Raw genomic sequence first — 21,456 nt, 5'->3', positions numbered from 1 at the left:
CACAACTTTCAAGCAGGTAGATCAAAACACAACCCTCAACCATATTGTATTGGTATATACATGACTTTGTCAAAATCAACCTTAATTTTACATTCAAAAATATGTTTTTCAGTTTGGTTGAGGCATAACTGGCAAACTTCTGTTTGTAAAGGCAAATTCATGATATTATTATTTTTTCGAGACGTTTCGGCTTTTATAAAAAGTATGTTCCCTATTGGAATTTTGAAAACAAGGATTATTATTTTTAGCAAGTTTTATAACAACTCAAATGTAATAGTGAAAAAGAAATCTAATATATTTTGGTTTTATTCAAATATTATTCGAAGGTTATAATTGTGGGAAAGTATTGATAATCAGAATCAATATCAAACTTGCTACAAAATAAAACACATCTGAACTAATCCAAATTGATAATAAATTGCTGAGTTGCATATTATCTGCCAGAATAATCTATTTCTGACAATAGAGGATGACCACAAAGAAACAAACAATCTTCAGCTTAACACCTATACTTGTTCTCTCTATCATACAACAAACACATAATCACATGTTTTGGCAGATATCAGTAGTCTCCCCTTTGAAGTCCTATCATTGTTATCAATGATCTGATCGTATAGGAGGTCAATCTCAATGATAGGATGCCAACCTCTGGTAGTATTGTCCAGCAAAAATCATCATGATATGATGGTCAGTTAAAATGAATAAAGTAGACAAACCAATCACAACACTCAAAAGATCTCTTTGAGAACAGGACAATTAACAAATATAATGCCTGGAATTAATCATGATTTGCCAGTTATAATGCCTTTGCAGAGAAAAACATAGTTGACCAAATATGGTGAATATAAAGAAAACATGAAAAACCCAAATATATCTAATAGACACTTATTATAATTCTTATTTTCTTATATAATTGTGTCTATAAAGGAGACTTTTTAAAATTAGCATTTTTACAAAAGAATTTCTGATGTTGAAAGGTCAAATTTGAAATTTTTGGTCCAGCAGCAATTTGCTGACTGCCTCATCGTCTTTGGTTGGGTTACCTTACTAAAAAACCTTATTTATCTTACAGCAAACTGTATAATAAAATCAAGAAACAGTCTATGTTCTTGGATATCATATATTACCCTCAAATCCAGTTAATAACAATACAATGTTTACTGCCAATAAAGAATTCTATCAGGTTAGTAAACAACAGGTACAGCAAGTACAATTTTTGAATGCCACTTTCCAGATTATATTTTGCATGCAATTTTCATAATACAACTGGTCACCAATCCCATTTTTCCAGACAATGTATGATTCAAATCAATTATTCTTACACAAAATATTGGTTTTTTTTTGTAGAGAATATTGCAAAAACACACCTCAAACAGGTGACTTCTTTGTCTGGTGTGTAAAGAAGCGAAACTAAAGGAAGCTGGGATGAACACTGACAAGTATTGAGGTTAAACTAGGACCAGATCACGGATTAGACAGACTCACAAAAAATGCATACTTAATGCACTTTAATTAGGTGTGTATCGTTACATAATCATTAATAAGACATAAACATGGTATAACTGTAAACCAGAACTGGCTAAATAGATACCACATTTCTTCAGGTGTATAGAACTAGGAGTTCTGTCAATAAACATAGCTATCTAGTACATCTGGTAAATGCGATCTTTCTTTGTAGGAATTGCTAACTGGACTCATTTGTGACACTATTTGACATTATAGAGATTTTTATAAATAAAATGTGAGGTAATTTCTTGTTGCAATTTTCTGAAGAAAACTCAATTTACAGTTTCAAAAATTTTAAAACAAATTTTTCACTAAAAAATATATGGACCATGGTTAATTTCTTATCAGTAAAGAATATCAGGGCCATTATTTAATTTTAGACATGGGTTACATTTAGACAGAAAATGACAACCTATCTGTTTTCACTTGTCTATTTAGTCTGTGGTCAAGTTAAATTTATTGCCATTTTCTGAAGATGATAACCTAGTAGGACAATGTAGATTATTTTTGTTTACTTATATTTATGAACTAAGTTCCAAACTCTGACGAAAAAAATGAGCATTAGTTCTGAAAATGTACATGGAATATTTTTCAGCATTTCAGGTGACTATTCTGTCCTCTTCATTATACATCTGAAATGTCTATATTGTCAACAAGGTAAACAACATATCAAAAGCAAACTTCATGGAAAAATTGAAATCATTTGTAAAAACAATTTTCCTCACCCCCATCAAAATTGAGCATAGACTTATTTTTTAAGGTCCATTTAAGGTCATACTTCAACTGTTTCAGTTTTTATACATCCTCAGCATTCAGCATTCCTGATGAAGGTAAATCCAGAAAAGCATTCTGATGCACAAATATCAATAACATGTTGTTTTCATTTTTTGAAACAATTGTTAAAAAACATTTTGCACCTGTATTGATACAAAAACAGCAGATTAAAATTTTATTGCTACAAGTTTTGTTTCGATTGAATTCAACAGATGCTGCAAACTACACTCAACACTGCAAAATTGAAAAAATACTACAAATTCTTGGAATTAAAAAAAATGGAAATTGAAATTGGGTTCAACCTGACACATAGTTTAAATCAAATGCAGACATAAAAAACAAAAGAAACAATCTCCTATTAGATTAGTTATTATCAATCTGCTGAAACCTTTAATGACAGCTTGTACAAAAGAGATGCATTTTAAATGTGCATTATCTGGTAAATTAACTGGTATCAATGCCTATGATAAGAAGATGGGTAAAAAAGTTTGTTCTATCATAGCCTTTGGATAAGAGAATCAGTGAATTGTAACCAAATCTGCTGTTTCGCGTGCCACACAGAGATAGTACTATATGCAGCCATCTGTAGGAGTCGGACCACACGAAGAAAAAAAAGATTAGTTTCAATGTAAAATCCATGTACAAATCATTGAAAGAAATCCCATCTTCAAAAGTTGGACATTAAATTATAAGCCAAATAGAATGCAAGAAGAAATGACAAAAATGTACATTGACTGCATATTCAATAACATATAAAATACCACGTACATTAAAAATTTCAACCCTCTATTCATAATTCAAATTGAAATGGTTTTTCCTTTAGTCCTTTAACTTTATAAAACTTCCACCCTCAACTAATTAAATAATTACAGTTTTTCCTACAGTTACTGGTGAGCATTCTTACAGTAATCACTAGTTCCATTTACAATTCTGTGAGAGATATGAAAAGTATTAATATCAAATATCTATACCACAACTTAGAGTATAATTGAAATTCAACTTCAAAGCTGTCTATGACTACAGACTATGAACACTACATGCATTATGAGGAGCTACGGTACTATTGGAATAATGTGTGTGGTAATATAGAGGGGTGTTAAGATGATTCACTGTTAATACAAAAGAAGCTGTCTGATGTATATGTGTCAGGCAAATTATAAGGTGCAGACAGCTATTCAACCCAATCTTCAATATGTGCATGTTTTAATTGTTAAAGAATTGCACTTCCTTTCCTGAATGTTATTCACTAGGTGTAAAATGACTCTGGTAGTGTTGTACTAGTACAAATACCATAAACTAACTGAATTACTGTGATTTCATCATTTTCATGGGATACCACTTTTTGATTTTGTGGATACAGGTGAAATACATGAATTAAGATATTCACTTTGTAAAGGCTTGCATGCAGACTTTGTAAAACCAAGAAATCAAATATCAACAGAAATTTTCCTTAATCCAAGAAAATGGGTACCCTCGAAACTAAATAAATCCACACTATGTTTAATGACATTGAATTATGGTTCAAAATAATATATAGTTCCCAAATACACCTTCAAAGGGAGATTAAAGGGGTCAATATTCACATATATAAGGCACTAATACTCAGGAAAAAAAAAAAAAAAATAGAAGGATTTTGTAGCTGTATGAAATGGTCAAGACTTCCAAATTACATTTAGTTGGTTTTGTCTGTCATTTGGGGTAATTTGATATGTAATCCTAAATTATATCCACAGACAATTTATTGCCATTGCCATTGCCTGAAGCAAGCAGGGTTATTTTATGAGGATTTCATAGGTAGGAACTGCACTTCCAAATCAACCAACCACAAGACAGACCACATTGAAATTTCCAAGTCAAAGAACATCAAAGTTGGCAAAGAAAGAATATTCAAGGCTATGATCAGAAACTTTTGTGTCAAAGACCCTCAAAGTTTGTGATAAAAGAGCATACAATTGTATAATGAGAAACTTTCTTGTCAAAGACCAAAACAGAAGAAGATAGAACATACACTATTATGATCACAGGACGATGTTCTATTTAATTCTGAGTTTACCTAATAGTTTATTCCACTTGAGATTCAGCACCCAAACAATGGCAAATCGTCAAAATCTGGATCAAGTGTACCATCAATATATATTAAAATCACAGTTTGGAAAATGATGTTTCTACTAACAAATGTTTTAGCAAATCATTCAATTCATCAAATTCAAGATATAGGTTTTAAATTAAATGTAGGGGGTCTGATGAAACAAGACTTTATCTCAATGTTATATTACATACCATTAACCTTTCTACCTATCAATTAAAATAGAATTGTTGGTATGTATAATTTGATGAAGAACCTCCCAATAATTTTAAACTTCCAATCAAGTGCACCTTTCTACAAATCTGTCTACTCAGCACCAATCAAACAGACATGGAGTTGTCACTTTGTCAGTCCTACAGGGTGTTGATGACACTTAACAATTTAAATTTTTTAGTTCAAAGGTCATGACAAATAGTTTTTAAAAAAACTCTCACATGGCAAAGTGAAGCCAACAGACTTGGCAACCACTTTGCCATGTGATTTTAAAAAAACAAAGATTTCTAAAAGATGTAAAAAAAATGATTTCTAGACAAAGTAATCACAACTACATTACAAATCACAGAAAATACATCAATAAAAGATGCTGCTAATATAATTCATATTCATTAAGTTAATTTTGCTATTAATTTTATAACCCAGACATAACAATGATTTATTTCTTGCCGTAATAACCCTTTTAAAATCAGGTCACCTACAAATAAATAAAACTCAAGAAGCCTTTGCTTTGTTCTAGATTTCTTTTACTAACAAACATAGCGATCAAATAAAATTCAAGTATTTAAAGAATCTCAGACTGATTAAAAAACTGAATTTCACTGTGCAATGATAGAAAATATTAATTAATGCTACAGTAAAACCTATTAAAAGATTACCCTGTATTTAACTAACTGATATACATTAAGCCACTAGAACAAAATGTACAGTAAATATTTATATGTAATGATTACTTTTATATATAAAACTAGATCATCTAAAAGTTTAAGATGAAAAGGGAACAAGGAATCACTTCTATGTGAAGAATAGAACAAAAACTTGTCCCTGCTGATATACAGAATTCCTCTGCCTTAGAACAAAAAACTAAAAAATATGTTGTCGTCTTTTACAACTTGTTAATAAATATCCTACAAGGCATGTAATCATTAGATCATATAATTCTAATTCAAAGGAAAATTTAAAAATAATTCATTGGCACTGATTTTCGAACTTTTTCTAGACAATGCTGATATAAACTTTTGATTTTAATTTCATATCAATTCTCAGTGGCAGATCCAGAAATGCTCATAAAGTGGGGCCCACAGACTGCCTCATAGGGAATAGGCCTATGATTCTACAAGAAATCTAGAGAAGTGAAAATGCAATTTTTCATTGAAGTTATATTTCCAAGGGCATAACTCCTTCAATATTTTTTTTTTATCTGAACTGATTTTCAAACATGTCAGAGACATTGCTGATATAAAGCTTTGATATAATTTCATTAAAGTCAAGCAATAATTGTGGACATAAGAGTGCTTACTAGACTAAATGGACAAACCAATGTTCACATGGTCAGAAATTCGGTTGGACCCCCTGTATTTTTATGTCCCCCGTACCATGAAATAAAATGTAAAACATTTCATTTTGCTTTACAAAGTTCCTCAAAAAAATTCAAAATGAACTAGTTTTTATAAATTTATAAACCCGAACATTGAGTAGGCAGTTTATAAAGATTCTTGGAGACATACTTGAGTTATCATGAGGAATATGAAAAATTGTGTATGGTTTTACAATAAGTCTTATAACCCTGCAACAAATTTAATACATAGGTGAAAAAGACCAGGGTCTGAATTTAAAGTTAAAGATGGCAATAAAAATACAAATGCCATCAAATTGTATCAAATTGTATCAAATTGGCACCTACTTAGTAACAATAATAGTGAAAAAATAGAGGGCTTCATGCTATCAATTTTCAATTTAAAGTACTTGTGTGAAGTGGTCGCTGAAATGAAACTTCTAGGTTTTCTTTTTTAATTACTCTAGAGACAGATGGAGTTTACTAACATCCATGTTGGATAGTTGTTTTATTGGCAATCTAACTGTATCTACTAACTTTTTTGTTATAAAGAATTTCAAAACTGCCAACACTTGAAACATTTCTAGAAAAGAAAATTTAAACTTTTCAAAACATAATTTTATTAAGATTGTATCATATATTTTTTTAGCAATAACAAGCATTTTTAGAGGTAAATAATTAAACAGAATATAGGACATATTTCTAAAGAACTATTATTTACATTGACTGTTTACACATAAAATACCACTGCAGAAATACCATAGTACTGAAAACACCTGTCTTCACATTGGAATCTCTAAATGTAATAATATTTAATAACTATTGCATCATTGCTTCCTCAATCAAAATCATTCAAAGTTGTATCTGATTCTGATCTAGCTAATAAACACAATTTTCTATTATACGTCATTGTTACCAACAAGGAATTTTACAGTTACTTCAAAAAGAAGTGCAAGTGTTCGCAGACAGTTTTTCCCTTAGCAGGAATTTAAGTAATAAGTAGCAAAGGTCCATTAATCTAGGTTCAAAGATTGTGTATAGGTTTATTACAATTTGTTTTGTCTTTGAGAATAAGAAATACAAGCAAGGTCAAGGTTTTAGAAAGTGTTTCACATTTCCTTCATAGAAAACCTACTTTTCATTATCTTTGATGAAGGTCCTTCTAAAGACTTTGAAGGTCAAATGGATGTTTTTATATTAATTGAAATATGCAATTGATAAGAACTGTTGATAAACAATATAAAAAGTGTGAGTCAAATTAACCTTATTTCTTGGAATGACGTCATGTGTCGGGGTTATGAAGCAAAACAGAATGAAGCCCATTATCATTATTTAATACAGAACATTTTTATGGAGGTAACAGGGCTTTGAACACATGTTTTTGTTATTTTTTTCAAATAATTAGCATAAAGATAATTGTATATTGATTGATACTATTACGCATAATGATAAATGTGAGAAAAACATAAAATAAAATAAATGTATATTATAAAAACCTATAAAGAATAATTATTCAAAAATTGCACTTTTTTATTGCAGAATGTCAGTTGCTGAATGAATGCAATGCAGAAAATCCCTTCTTAAAGAACACTTGTCAAAAAAAAAAAATTAATACAAATTGTTCAAATAAATTCAATGCTTTTGTCCCCTTGAGGTAGTGAAACATGTAGTATTATCAAGATTATAATGCTTTGGACCCCACAAGGAAGAAGATGTACCTGTTGCATGATCAGGCTTTTAATACTTTTGACCACTAAAGGTAGAGGGACATTAAGTATACTTAAGCTGTTATTACTTTTGATTCTGTACAGAACCTGTATATGGGCATGTAACATTCTCAAGTTGTCAATGCTTTTGATCACAAAGGTACACTAGCATGTAGCATTATTAAGCAGTTAATGCTTTTGACCTGTATAGAGGGCATCTAGCATTATTAAGCAGTTAATGCTTTTGACCCATCTAAGTCAAATTAAGTTTAGCATTAAAAAGTTGTACTTTTGAATCAGTTAACTTTGAACTTGAGTGGCATCACCAACAGAAAATGACCTAAGAAAATACTTGCTTTTGAAAAGTTGGCAATTAACTGGGTAGACAACAAAGAAGATTTAAAACAAAGGGTGGAAAGCAATCATCTTGTCTTGTTTGTTTATAAAAACAAGTTATACACAATATTGCATCTATACAAAGCTAGTAATACAGCGCCAAGTACATGTAACACTGGGGCACGCTCCAGCTGGAACAAGACATATGAAGGTTACTATAACACACCTGTTGAAACTTTGCCAAATGTAGTATCGTACACTATTTTCACGACTCTAACGTCACATGTATATATACAAACTGAAATCTACGTCATATTGACAAGAATAAAAAAGCTACAATGACAAACTGAAGCTGCTAAAACATCCTGTCACTGTTAATGTAGGGTTTGTTTGGAGCAATGAGTGTACAGCAGATATATATATATTCCATATTAAACCATTATCTTGTTTGCAGAACATCCATCTGTTATACCTTTGATATTTTTACAACTATTATTTATAAAGGTAAATACAGCTGAATATGAACAAAATGATAGATGCAGTGCTATGGAGAAAAAGAACTCACAAAAATTATACTTAATATATCAATTGACAAACCTTCCATATATATCATATTATACTCATGCATGCCAATAAATTACTCAAATATTCACTTCACATTATCCAAAACATTGAAAATATATATATATATATATGATTGTACCCTGATTTGAACATTCCATAAGTTTATGGACATTTCGCTCTGAAGTTGTTAAAAAGATTTTCAGTCATCATATATCAAATACTCTGACTCTTTGTGAAAAAGTCAATATCATTGCAGCAATGATAATATGGACTTTTCTAAGCCAATAGGTACCCTTTGACATTAGATATAATGACAAGAAACTTGTTGATTTACAAATGAAAGGGAATCAGAGTGCAGAAGGATACAGAGTTCTAAAGCAGCTACTCTAATTTTTTTTGCACTTTTCTATCAGGTTCAAGCAGAAGGATCAAAATAATTCAAATAAAAATCTAAACTTGCAAAGTTGGTCATCAATTCCAAAATTTCTTGTATCTAAGACAGCACAAGAGCAAATATAATCTTAGAAGGCAAACAGAATTTTTATACTGAATACAAAGAAAAAATACATTTGCAACAAAAAAGATAATATTCATTTGAATATTTCCGAAAATTTAATGGATAAGTCAATTTGAACTAAAACAACACTAGAACTAAAGGACAATATATCCTTACAAAAACTGGGATCCTATATAAAATGTTCTGTAAGACCATTTAAATTATCTCCATGGATGCCACAGTACCCTCGCAGCTTTCAAGGGATTCTTCTGATAACTGAGGCATTTACCAAGTACATACATACATATATTAAAAAAACTGTGAGAATTGATTTATAAAGTACATAAATTATAATACTGTTCAATGGCTATAGGAAGAGGTAGAAACACAAATACTAATAATATCTCCATCTATGTCGCCTCCTTCTGTTATATCTATTCTGTAAATATTGATAATAACGATAATACCAATCTCTATATCTTACCGAGGACCATTGACTGATGCGCCATCTACGTTTAGTGCTACATGGACCTTTGTTGCATAGCTGCTTGTATGAAGGCCTGACTGTCATGTTGCATTGACCATCTGACAGGACATGACCATTGGGGAGCTGACACAAAACACGACGAGTTTGAATACCATCCTGTCCACATGATACGGAACACTGTAAAAAATATGTACAGCATAATGTACTTTAATGCATAACTTTTATTTATTGTTTAAAGAGAATTGACAAAATATTTATTATAAGAGTTATGTGAAATGTATACATATAGAATAAACAATGATTTGTTTTTAAATCTGTACAGTTATTGTCTTTTGACTGATGGAAACAACTTTAACTTATCCATTATATACCACTGTATTATGTAACAACTGATTCTTAAGTCAGGCATTAATTGGAAAATAATGACAATCTATAAAGATATAACAGATCATTAATAAACAAAAATTAACAAATGTAGCCTTGAATGTTTTAGATTTATCATGTAATCTTTAAAAGTACAAAACGTATCCTTGGTGAGAGTTTAATGTACTTTCAATTTTTAAAATTTATATTTCATTTCACGCATAGTTGAACTAGCAAAGGTTCAATATAAGTTTGAGTACTACTTTTTTCAACAGGTGGTCCAGCCTTAGTAAAATGTCATAATTTTAATTTATTGTAGTAATTAAACAAATTTTTAAGACTTTCGGCCACTTTCCTATTAATTCTGAAAGTGTCATATCTATCATGTTGTAAAGATAGATAATAAAGTAACTGAAGAAGGCCAGTGGCCAAAATGTTTTAAAAAAATATGTTTAAATACTGCAGTAAAGTATATTGTGTTCCCTTTTTGAATTTTGAAAATAATTCTAATTTGCAACTGCAACATATACAGAATTATTTCCCTTTGTTAAAAGCTTTCTTTTTCTTTTCTTTTCAGAAGATGGTTGTCCCTGCAACCTATGGACTAATTTTTATATGCCTAATTGTCAAATATTCTGATGATAAAATAACCTAAGGAATTTTTAAATCTTCTAATTGATTATTGATCATTAAAAACTTCAGTTAGTACCAGCATAAAGTACACATAAACTGAAGGTAGTTCATCAGCAAATGAAAGCAAACATAAGTGAATGTTTTTACAGCTAATTATTTCTCAAGTTAAGTATTCTGGGCAAGATTAAGAAGCCATGCCTATGTTTTGAAAAATTTTAATGGAAGTAAATTGCATTTATTTCTTTTTGCTCAATTGTTTTCAATATATTTGATATGTGAAGGAACCAATGCAATACTCTTAGATAGAACTTTAAAAGTCCATATGGAATTATGATTTGTTTGGTTATTACCTCAGACCAAACTCCAGTATTCCATGCAGGACATGCTCCAGTGTTGCAAGCCTGTACTTCAGTTGGTCTAGTTGTCTGATCACAGCGGTCACTGAGGCCAAATTCATCTTGACAAACAACCTGTCTTCTCTGCATACCGCTTTCACAGGACGCTGAGCACTGTTATTAGAAATCAAAATCAGATAATGCTTATACTCATTTCAAGATGGATCAGACAGGCATTATAAAAATTACCATACATTATCCTTGTATAAAGTGCCTAAACTAACTAGTCTGACACGAACTTACAATGATAAGACACTTTATACCATCAATTACCGTACCATGTAAAAGTGAAAGTTTGATGAATCGTATCACATTTACAGCAACATAAACTCTCTTTATCAATTAAATTTTAAAAAACATTTTTCTCTGTATCTTAATTAAATTCAATTTGAAGTAACATCCATCATCAAGTTTTATTACTACTTTAAACTGAAAAATAACACATCTTTTTACTCAGTTCATTATGTAGTTATCAATTATTTTCAATTTCCCTGATTAAAATTGCACATGAATTGATAACTTGTAGATATACAATATAAAGCTGCTTTTGATTTGTGATCCAGGATGAATTTAATAGCATTAATGATGCATCCTATATGTGTTACACCAGACTACTGATCTGTCCTGCACGTAGAGTACTATTAACCAGGACCTCGCCAGACTACAGATCTGTCCTGCACCTAGAGTACTATTAAACAGGACTTACCCCTGACCATGGACCTGTTCTCAAATGAGCTCCAGATCTGTCCTGCACGTAGAGTACTATTAACCAGGACTTCACCAAACTACAGATCTCATCTTCATGTATAGTACTATTAACCAGGACTTACCCCTGACCATGAACCTGTTGTCCAATGAGCTACAGATCTGTCCTGCACGTAGAGTACTATTAACAAGTACTTACCCCTGACCATGGACCTGTTCTCCATTGAGCTCCACCTCCACTGATATATCGGGTACCAGGACAGTCTGCTCGATGGCACTTCCGTACAGTGTCAGGTTTTGTTTCTGGTTCACAGTCAGATTCCTGACCACGCTGACGTCCAGGAAGAAGACAGGCAACGAATCGCACTTCTTCACCTTCCCCGCAAGTTTGTGTACACTAAAATATGTAAAATTATGGCTGTTTATAGATCATCTTAAAATATTATAAATATTCAAAATAAAATATTCAGACACCAAGAGAGTGCACCAAAAAATCTGTCATTCAAATCATAAAAACATAAAACAGTTAAATTTGTTTCAAGCAAGTTAAAGATGTAAACTAGAGGCTCTAAAGAGCTTGTGTCGCTCACCTTGGTCTATGTGCATATCATACAGATGGATTCATGACAAAATTGTGTTTTGGTGATGGTAATGCGTTAGTAGATCTTACTTTACTGAACATTCTTGCTGCTTACAATTATCTCTATCTATAATGATCTTGGCCCAGTTGTTTCAGTGGAAAATGTTAGTAAAAATTTACAAATTTTATGAAAATTGTTAAAAATTGACTATAAAGGACAGTAACTCCTTAGGGGGTCAATTGACCATTTTGGTCATGTTGACTTATTTGTAAATCTTACTTTGCTGAACATTATTGCTGTTTACAGTTTATCTCTATCTATAATAATATTCAAGATAATAACAAAACACGGCAAAATTTCCTGAAAATTACCAATTTAGGGGCAGCAACCCAACAACCGGTTGTCGGATCCATCTGAAAATTTCAGGGCAGATAGATCTTGACATGATATACAATTTAACTCCGTCAGATTTGCTCTAAATGCTTTGATTTTTGAGTTATAAGCCAAAAACTGCATTTTACCCCTATGTTCTATATTTAGCCGTGGCGGCCATCTTGGTTGGATGGCCGGGTCACCGGACACATTTTTTAAACTTAATACCCAAATGATGATTGTGACCAAGTTTGGATTAATTTAGCCCAGTAGTTTCAGAGGAGAAGATTTTTGTAAAAGATTACTAAGATTTACGAAAAATGGTTAAAAATTGACTATAAAGGGCAATAACTCCTAAAGGGGTCAACTGACAATTTCGGTCATGTTGACTTATTTGTAAATCTTACTTTGCTGAACATTATTGCTGTTTACAGTTTATCTCTATCTATAATAATATTCAAGATAATAACCAAAAACAGCAAAATTTCCATAAAATTACCAATTCAGGGGCAGCAACCCAACAACGGGTTGTCCGATTCATCTGAAAATTTAAGGGCAGATAGATCTTGACCTGATAAACAATTTTACCCCCATGTCAGATTTGCTCTAAATGCTTTGGTTTTTGAGTTATAAGCCAAAAACTGCATTTTACCCCTATGTTTTATATTTAGCCGTGGTGGCCATCTTGGTTAGATGGCCGGGTCACCAGACACATTTTTTAAACTAGATACCCCAATGATGATTGTGACCAAGTTTGGTTAAATTTGGCCCAGTAGTTTCAGAGGAGAAGATTTTTGTAAAAGTTAACGACGACGGACGACGACGCAGGACGACGACGCAGGACGACGCCGGACGCCGGACGCCAAGTGATGGGAAAAGCTCACTTGGCCCTTCGGGCCAGGTGAGCTAAAAATGGAACAGAAATCAGAAATTCATAATAAAAATATCATAGGGCACATTCCCACAAATATTAGTTTCAAAAGCCAACACAACTTAAGTTAATTCATTTTAATCTATTGTACAAAAAAAGGTGTACCTGTATATGAAGGTGGTAAATATGCTTTCCTGGATGTCACATACAAGATGGATCATGTTTCAAGCAAGTTGTAGATGTTAAAGTGATCCGGAAATCAGAGATTTATCAAAACAATAACATAGGGCAAATCCCCACAAACATTTTTTTCAGAAGCATTCTTGACGTAAATTAATTTGTTTTAATTTATTGTACAAAACAGGGTGTACTGGTATATATAGGTGGTAAAAAAGCATCGCTGAGTGTCACGTAAGATGTCTTATGTTTCATTCATTTTATTTATTAATATCCTCCACAATCAATATACAGGTGTTAATAAATAAAATAACTGATACTGTATCTTACAATATCTTAAAGGTAAGTAAGGGCAATGCACTGTGTCAACAACAATTGTTTCAAATAGCATGTAATATAGATACATGTAAAGTCTGTGCAGCTGGTTTATATGTAAGATTAGTTTACCAGTAACAATCCTAACAATGGATCATGATAAATCAAAATTATTCTTTTAACACATTTTCTCATCACTTATCAAAAAGACTGAACTAGAATCTATAATACCAAAACCTTATTTAAAACAAAATCATCTCTATTGTATTAAGAGTTTTGAATCATGGGTCCCAATTTATAAAGATATGGACAAACTTTTGAAGCATCCTTGAACTTTTCTGTTTATCGTGTCTTGATTCTGCACTACTAGAAAAAACAGCATGTGTCAGTTTCTCAATTTAAGGGATAATCTAAACAAAAACCTAAGCCTTATATATTCTGGACAATGAACTAAGCATATTTCAAAATTCACAAATAAAACCTGATAATACAAATTTTGTAAAGTCTCTTTTAATAATCATGGTATCCCAAACAATTTTTGGATAATATTACATTATACCATTAACCAGAAGGTTTTAATTAGACTTTTAAAATTTATAATAATTACAAAATAAAAGAAAGTGATAGAGCACAGTTTGTTTAACACAGTTCTAAAATATGTAAATATGTTTATGTGATTTCATAGTAATTCATAGCATAAACAATTAATAATTTAATAGAAACAAATATATATTAAATCAAATGAATTCATTGAGTAGCCAATACACAAAAATATCTTGTTTAAATCTTCAAATTTATATAATTGTAAATGATAACGAATGAGTGCTGCTTATCTGAAACTCAAATTATAGGAAAATGGTCCTGAATATGCATGAAATATTTGCCACTGGATTTTAAGCAACCAACAATCAATCAATCAATATCATAGGAAAAAGTGTCACAATGTATTCAAGATATTGACTTGTTGTTAGGTTGCTGTCTTATTATGGTTTATCCTTCTTTAATTCATATATAAATATTTCAGCATAAAACATTTTACAATAGGTGACGTCTATTGACCTTTTTTTAACCTGACAGTAGTATGATTTCAGTTATAATTTAATTTTCAGCTAATACTATCTAAACGATTTGTATTTTACAAATTTTAACCTAGGTTACAAACTATATATATAATCATAATGATTTTTATCATATTTTTATTCCTATGTAAAAGGTAAATCTTTTTGATTAGGATGATCTGTAAAGATTATCATAATCACCACACCCCTTTATACATGCTGCTTCATAAAGATAGCATTTTATATCTACTGAAAAATTAAACTAAATCATCCTATATCTAGGTCAGACCATGTCTACCAACAGCTGCAGCCAAGGGAACTTTTCAGGTCATATAAGAATTTATATTGGCTACCCATAATTCTGAAGAATATGTGCTTATCTACAACCTTGCCCTCTTTGCACTACAAATTTATCACAATTACGTTTTAAGTCAGATATGAAATTAAAACTCTTATTAAACAAACAAACATTTCTAAAAGAGAATATGTCATGATAAGCATATGTAGGTACAAATTAATGTGACCACAGAAAACTACCTGTAATCAAACCTTTAACCTGATACAGAACCAACAGACCAATGAATTGACTGAAAAACCCTTCCCCCTTTTGTGAGAAAAATTTGGTTGATTATTTAGGGGATCATTGAAGCATGACTGGAGCAGGGCCCCATTATGTCTAATGGAAGTAAGTGGGCCCCTTAATAAAAACAAGTGAAACTGCGAGCTACTGCTCACTGATGATACCCCCGCCGCAAGTGGATAATATTAATAGTGTAAAAATATGCAAGTGTTCGGTAAACAGGAAGTTGTCGAGTGATGAATCTGAAAACACATCACACGGTAAAGCTGACTTATAAAAATCCTGAAACCAAATTTCAGAAATCCTTGTATTGTAGTTCCTGAGAGAAATGTGACGAAAATTTTCAACTTGGCTATCGTGTAAAATCATACAAGTGTTCGGTAAACAGGAAGTTGTCGAGTGATGAATCTGAAAACGCATCACACGGTATAGCTGACTTATATAAATCCTGAAACCAAATTTCAGAAATCCTTGTATTGTAGTTCCTGAGAAAAATGTGACGAAAATTTTCAACTTGGCTATCATGTGTAAAATCATACAAGTGTTCGGTAAACAGGAAGTTGTCGAGTGATGAATCTGAAAACGCATCACACGGTATAGCTGACTTATATAAATCCTGAAACCAAATTTCAGAAATCCTTGTATTGTAGTTCCTGAGAAAAATGTGACGAAAATTTTCAACTTGGCTATCATGTGTAAAATCATACAAGTGTTCGGTAAACAGGAAGTTGTCGAGTGATGAATCTGAAAACGCATCACACGGTATAGCTGACTTATATAAATCCTGAAACCAAATTTCAGAAATCCTTGTATTGTAGTTCCTGAGAAAAATGTGACGAAATTTTCAACTTGGCTATCATGTGTAAAATCAGACAAGTGTTCGGTAAACAGGAAGTTGTCAAGTGATGAATCTGAAAACGCATCACACGGTATGGCTGACATATATAAATGTTGATACCAAATTACAGAAAGGGTGGATGTGTAGTTCCTGAGAAAAATGTGACGAAAGTTTCATGGGACGGACTGACTGATGGACGGACTGACGGACTGACTGACTGATGGACGGACTGATGGACGAACTGACGGACGGACAGACAGAGGTAAAACAGTATACCCCCCCTTTTTTAAAGCGGGGGTATAATTATCGGATCTGCCGGGTAAAACCTTTTGTCAACTTTGAAATTTTTTTTAAATTCTACGTTTTATCAAATTAATGATAGTTAAGATTTTACTGTATAAAACCACATCTTAATTTATAAATCAAAACATAAAGCAGCTCGCATTTTGAACCAATCTGTTTCTCAGACAGACAATATAGACTGTTTGATGCTAAGATTATAATCTTTTGCACCAGAAAACCTCCCACTATACAGATCTATACAGAGCATCTTCACCAATTATCTCTATCATTATTCACAGTTTTTTATCTTCAGTCCTGTTGACACAATAGAAGTCAGATAAGGCCAATGAGATGATTACAACTTTTCAACAAGGTTGTTTCTTTTTTATTTAATCTCAGTATGCACACTGTTTAAAGACTTTATTATTTAGCTGCTGAGTTAAACAGAAATCAATGCCCTATGCTACTCTGCAGCGATGTTTCACTGCAGGTTTTGCAGATTTTTAGTAACCTGGTATCTTAAAAATGCTTACTGTCTGCACTAACAGTCAAGGCTAGAAAAACAAATCCTTAAAATGTTTCAAAGTTTTCATTGTAATATCTAGTACAGACAACTCTATTTAATCATGTAACAAGATTATAAGATCAATAAGAAAACATTTTTTTTTTTACATAACTGTTTCACAAAAGCATCTTAAGACAGATTTGAGAAAATATACATACCAGTACACTAAACTAATATTGCTTATATTCAAGAAAGAAAATCTGCAATGAACCTTTTGATTCAACTCAATATAAAGACTAATAAAGGCTTTCTTTTGGTACTAAAGACAATGAACCAGAGTACTGTGAATTCATTTATTTTTGTGGATTGCGGAAACTTTGCATTTCCGTGGATATGTGATTTTGTGGTTTTGCCAAAGTCTAGATACAACTTTATTGAAATTTGAATTTCTTTGATCATTTAAATTTGTGGTTCACCTCACTGTACCCACCAAACCATCAAAAATTGGTATCCAACGAATAATAATGAATTCACAGTATATGACTGTAGGTTTCAATTTTTTCAGGTCTATCAGGGCTAGTTTCATACAGGCAATCAGTATATAGAAAGCCTACCTCTCCCCAATCCCCAGATCTCCATACACCACATGGTTTGTCCATACATATCTCTGTAGTAGGTGGCTCTATCAAGTGGCTACAGGAGGACTTCAATCTAGACTGACCCTGGCTGTTCTCACAGTAAACCAGTCTACTTCTTGTACCTTTGCCACAGGTAGATGAACACTAAAAAAAATCATTTAATTTTTGGTAAATATTGGAAATATTATGGAAAAAATAGATAAGACATCTGGAACTTGACTTGACATACAGTAATCTGATCATTTCTTTTGCAGTTTCTTCAATGCAAATTAAATCTAATATCTTGGTAAATCAGGATCTTATAAATAAGAGAAGGACATTTGGATCCCTATCACTGGAATTTTGCTCATGACCCTTGACCTATGAAAAAAAAGTATAGCCAAAAGACCACTATAAGGAGATGAGTTTTTCTTGCTCAATTTCAAAATGAATTTTGTTTACTAAATTTTAATTTCTTGCTTGATTAACACCAACAAGATATTTGAAGAAAGGTTGCATAACAACAAATGTTTTGATATGAAAGTCTTAACAACTTAAAAGAAACAAACAGAGAAATCTGTGAAATGTAACTTGTTATTCTGAGAAAGTCCCTACACAACAGTTATGTTTCTGGTTAATGTTACACTTGAGCTAGACATAACAAACTTTACCCATTATCTACTAATAAAACAACCACTGTCGTCATAACGGAATATCTTTCTTCTATTGCAGCAAAGTGACGCAAGTGACACAGTTATTTTGGAACAATAGAATCATCAGTTTGACAGATATGTATTGAATTTGCCAAGATATACAAGGATAAAAAAATCAACTATTTTCTCTGCCAATTCTGTAAATTTGTAAATTCTTCAATTTTGGCAGATACTATTAAAAAAAGCCTGGTGTTTATTATCAGGAAACTTCAGTCTGCCACACATATGATGCACTTTAAAATATGTGTGTTAATTCAGTACAGAAATCTTACTTAACCACATGTCCTTGACATTAGGAAATTAATAGTCTCTTTATACATCAAGGTGGTTACAAAACATTAAACGAGCTTTTGTAATTTCACTTTCATAACAAAATGATAAATTTCTCAAGGGTTCTTCCTTACAGACTAAATTCAAAACATATGTCAGGAATATTACATTATAGCCTGAGATTATAGCGTTTATTTACTGTATCATGATTCCTTTTTATGTGAAAGCTAAAGCAAAATAAAAACAGTGGACCCTTAAGGACTATCATTATAGACCAACATTATGTTTATTTTTTATTTTTTATATAAAAATAACTATTTTTAAGTGGTTTAGCCTTTTGTAGATTGAAAACTAAGAATATGTGGCATGGTGAGACAACACTCCACAAGAGACTACATAACATAGAAATTAACAACTATAAGTCACCATAAGGCCTTCAACAATGAGAAAAACCCATACTGCATAGTCAGCTATAAAAGGCCCCATAAGGGCAAATAAAAAACAATTCAAACAAGAAAAACTTAAGGCCTGTGTAGGGTCACAATCATTAAAGTGTTTGTCAAATGCTTTTTATTTCTCTATTCTATTATTCTAGAAATATCATGACATTCAAGATAATTTTGTCTATTTCTAAAAAATTACAAAATATTTGACAAAAATTGAACAAGATCTTTCTACATTTTATCAAGATAGACAAAACTTGAGTTTTGAAAAGAAATTTCAAAGCATGAACGATTCTTTAGCTTACAATAATTAAACCACAACATCTTGAAAAGTAATGAAACTAGTGTTAACTCTTCAAAAGTCGTCAATTTCAAGACAACTTAACAAGCTTTACAATTATTCTAAGTCTGAAACTATATAACAAAGTTCCTTTCAATAATAGGGTCACCTCCATCTACAAAGTTTTAATAATTGACTTTAAAGAATTTTTTTCTCTTAGTCCAGAAGTAAGTTACCACAAGTCACAGAAGAAAGATATTCTATCACTGTGGACTACTTGATCAGAAACAAATAAACAACAAGTGAAACTGCGAGCTACTGCTCACTGATGATACCCCCGCCGCAAGTGGATAATATTAATAGTGTAAAAATATGCAAGTGTTCAGTAAACAGGAAGTTGTCGAGTGATGAATCTGAAAACGCATCACACGGTATAGCTGACTTATATAAATCCTGAAACCAAATTTCAGAAATCCTTGTATTGTAGTTCCTGAGAAAAATGTGACGAAAATTTTCAACTTGGCTATCATGTGTAAAATCATACAAGTGTTCGGTAAACAGGAAGTTGTCGAGTGATGAATCTGAAAACGCATCACACGGTATAGCTGACTTATATAAATCCTGAAACCAAATTTCAGAAATCCTTGTATTGTAGTTCCTGAGAAAAATGTGACGAAAATTTTCAACTTGGCTATCATGTGTAAAATCATACAAGTGTTCGGTAAACAGGAAGTTGTCGAGTGATGAATCTGAAAACGCATCACACGGTATAGCTGACTTATATAAATCCTGAAACCAAATTTCAGAAATCCTTGTATTGTAGTTCCTGAGAAAAATGTGACGAAAATTTTCAACTTGGCTATCATGTGTAAAATCAGACAAGTGTTCGGTAAACAGGAAGTTGTCAAGTGATGAATCTGAAAACGCATCACACGGTATGGCTGACATATATAAATGTTGATACTAAATTACAGAAAGGGTGGATGTGCAGTTCCTGAGAAAAATGTGACGAAAGTTTCATGGGACGGACTGACTGACGGACGGACTGACGGACTGATGGACGGACTGACGGACAGACAGAGGTAAAACAGTATACCCCCCCTTTTTTAAAGCGGGGGTATAATAAAAATAGATCATTATGACCAATTTTAAGTAATTGAATTCAGTAACAATTTGTAAGGATTTAAGATAAAGAGATGCCCCTTAGTAGCTTACAATATATTTTACGACCAATATTTAACAAATTCTGAGAAGAGATAGGATTACCTGTTGTTAGCAAAAGCACCATTTTTTCTCTTAACATTATTATAAGAAAACTCCACTTATTGCATTCTATAACTCTACTGTAACCAAATATGTAAAGTTTCAACCATTGGATTAAGTACACAATGATCCTTATTTGCATAAACTTACTTCTGACCAATCAGTATGCTTCCATTGGACTGGTACCGGTACTGGTACTGCTAGTAACATTGGAGCCTGGGTTGTTGTAGTACTTGTTGCCATGGTAGTAGTTGGTGTTGATGTTGTAGTGGGCGTGGTTGTTGTAGTAGTGGGCGTGGTTGTGGTAGTTGTTGTTGTGGTTGTGGTAGTTGGACACGCCCCTGTGTCACATGCCTTTACACCATATGGTTTACTGGAGGGATCACAAATATCATCTTTCAGGATTTCATCTCTGACGGATCGGCAATATATATCTTGTTTTGCTATCCCTAATCCACATGTAACTGAGCACTGAAAATACATGGAACTATTCAAACAGAGGCTTACAGCTTAAAAGGACTTAAAAATATGTTTTCCATAATGGCATTTAGGGAATTTCTTTGTGGTATTTGGCTTGCCATGCTCAGATGTTATTTAGAAAGAAATTAATGCCAATGCATTAAATATCATTTTTTTTTTTTTATTTCAAAAGTTAAAAATATCCTTACAATAGGGCTTACATAACCAAATC

General features: G+C 31.9%; 1 protein-coding gene across 2 annotated transcripts in view; it reads right to left on the bottom strand.

The window, feature by feature from the left end:
• The window catches only part of LOC143051289 (A disintegrin and metalloproteinase with thrombospondin motifs 9-like), a 115,967-nt gene that overhangs the window by 13,035 nt on the left and 81,476 nt on the right, over nucleotides 1-21,456 (bottom strand). For both annotated transcript variants that reach the window (XM_076224243.1, XM_076224249.1), the window contains 5 exons: nucleotides 20,916-21,236; nucleotides 17,794-17,961; nucleotides 11,800-11,997; nucleotides 10,851-11,009; nucleotides 9,502-9,681 (listed from right to left, as the gene is read on the bottom strand). In XM_076224243.1, the coding sequence (XP_076080358.1) occupies nucleotides 9,502-9,681; nucleotides 10,851-11,009; nucleotides 11,800-11,997; nucleotides 17,794-17,961; nucleotides 20,916-21,236 (1,026 nt within the window). The remainder of the gene's footprint in view (nucleotides 1-9,501; nucleotides 9,682-10,850; nucleotides 11,010-11,799; nucleotides 11,998-17,793; nucleotides 17,962-20,915; nucleotides 21,237-21,456) is intronic.

The sequence above is a fragment of the Mytilus galloprovincialis genome, chromosome 1 (genome assembly GCF_965363235.1).
Source record: "Mytilus galloprovincialis chromosome 1, xbMytGall1.hap1.1, whole genome shotgun sequence".
NCBI lineage: Eukaryota > Metazoa > Mollusca > Bivalvia > Mytilida > Mytilidae > Mytilus > Mytilus galloprovincialis.
This window is presented reverse-complemented; position numbering and strand designations above follow the sequence as displayed.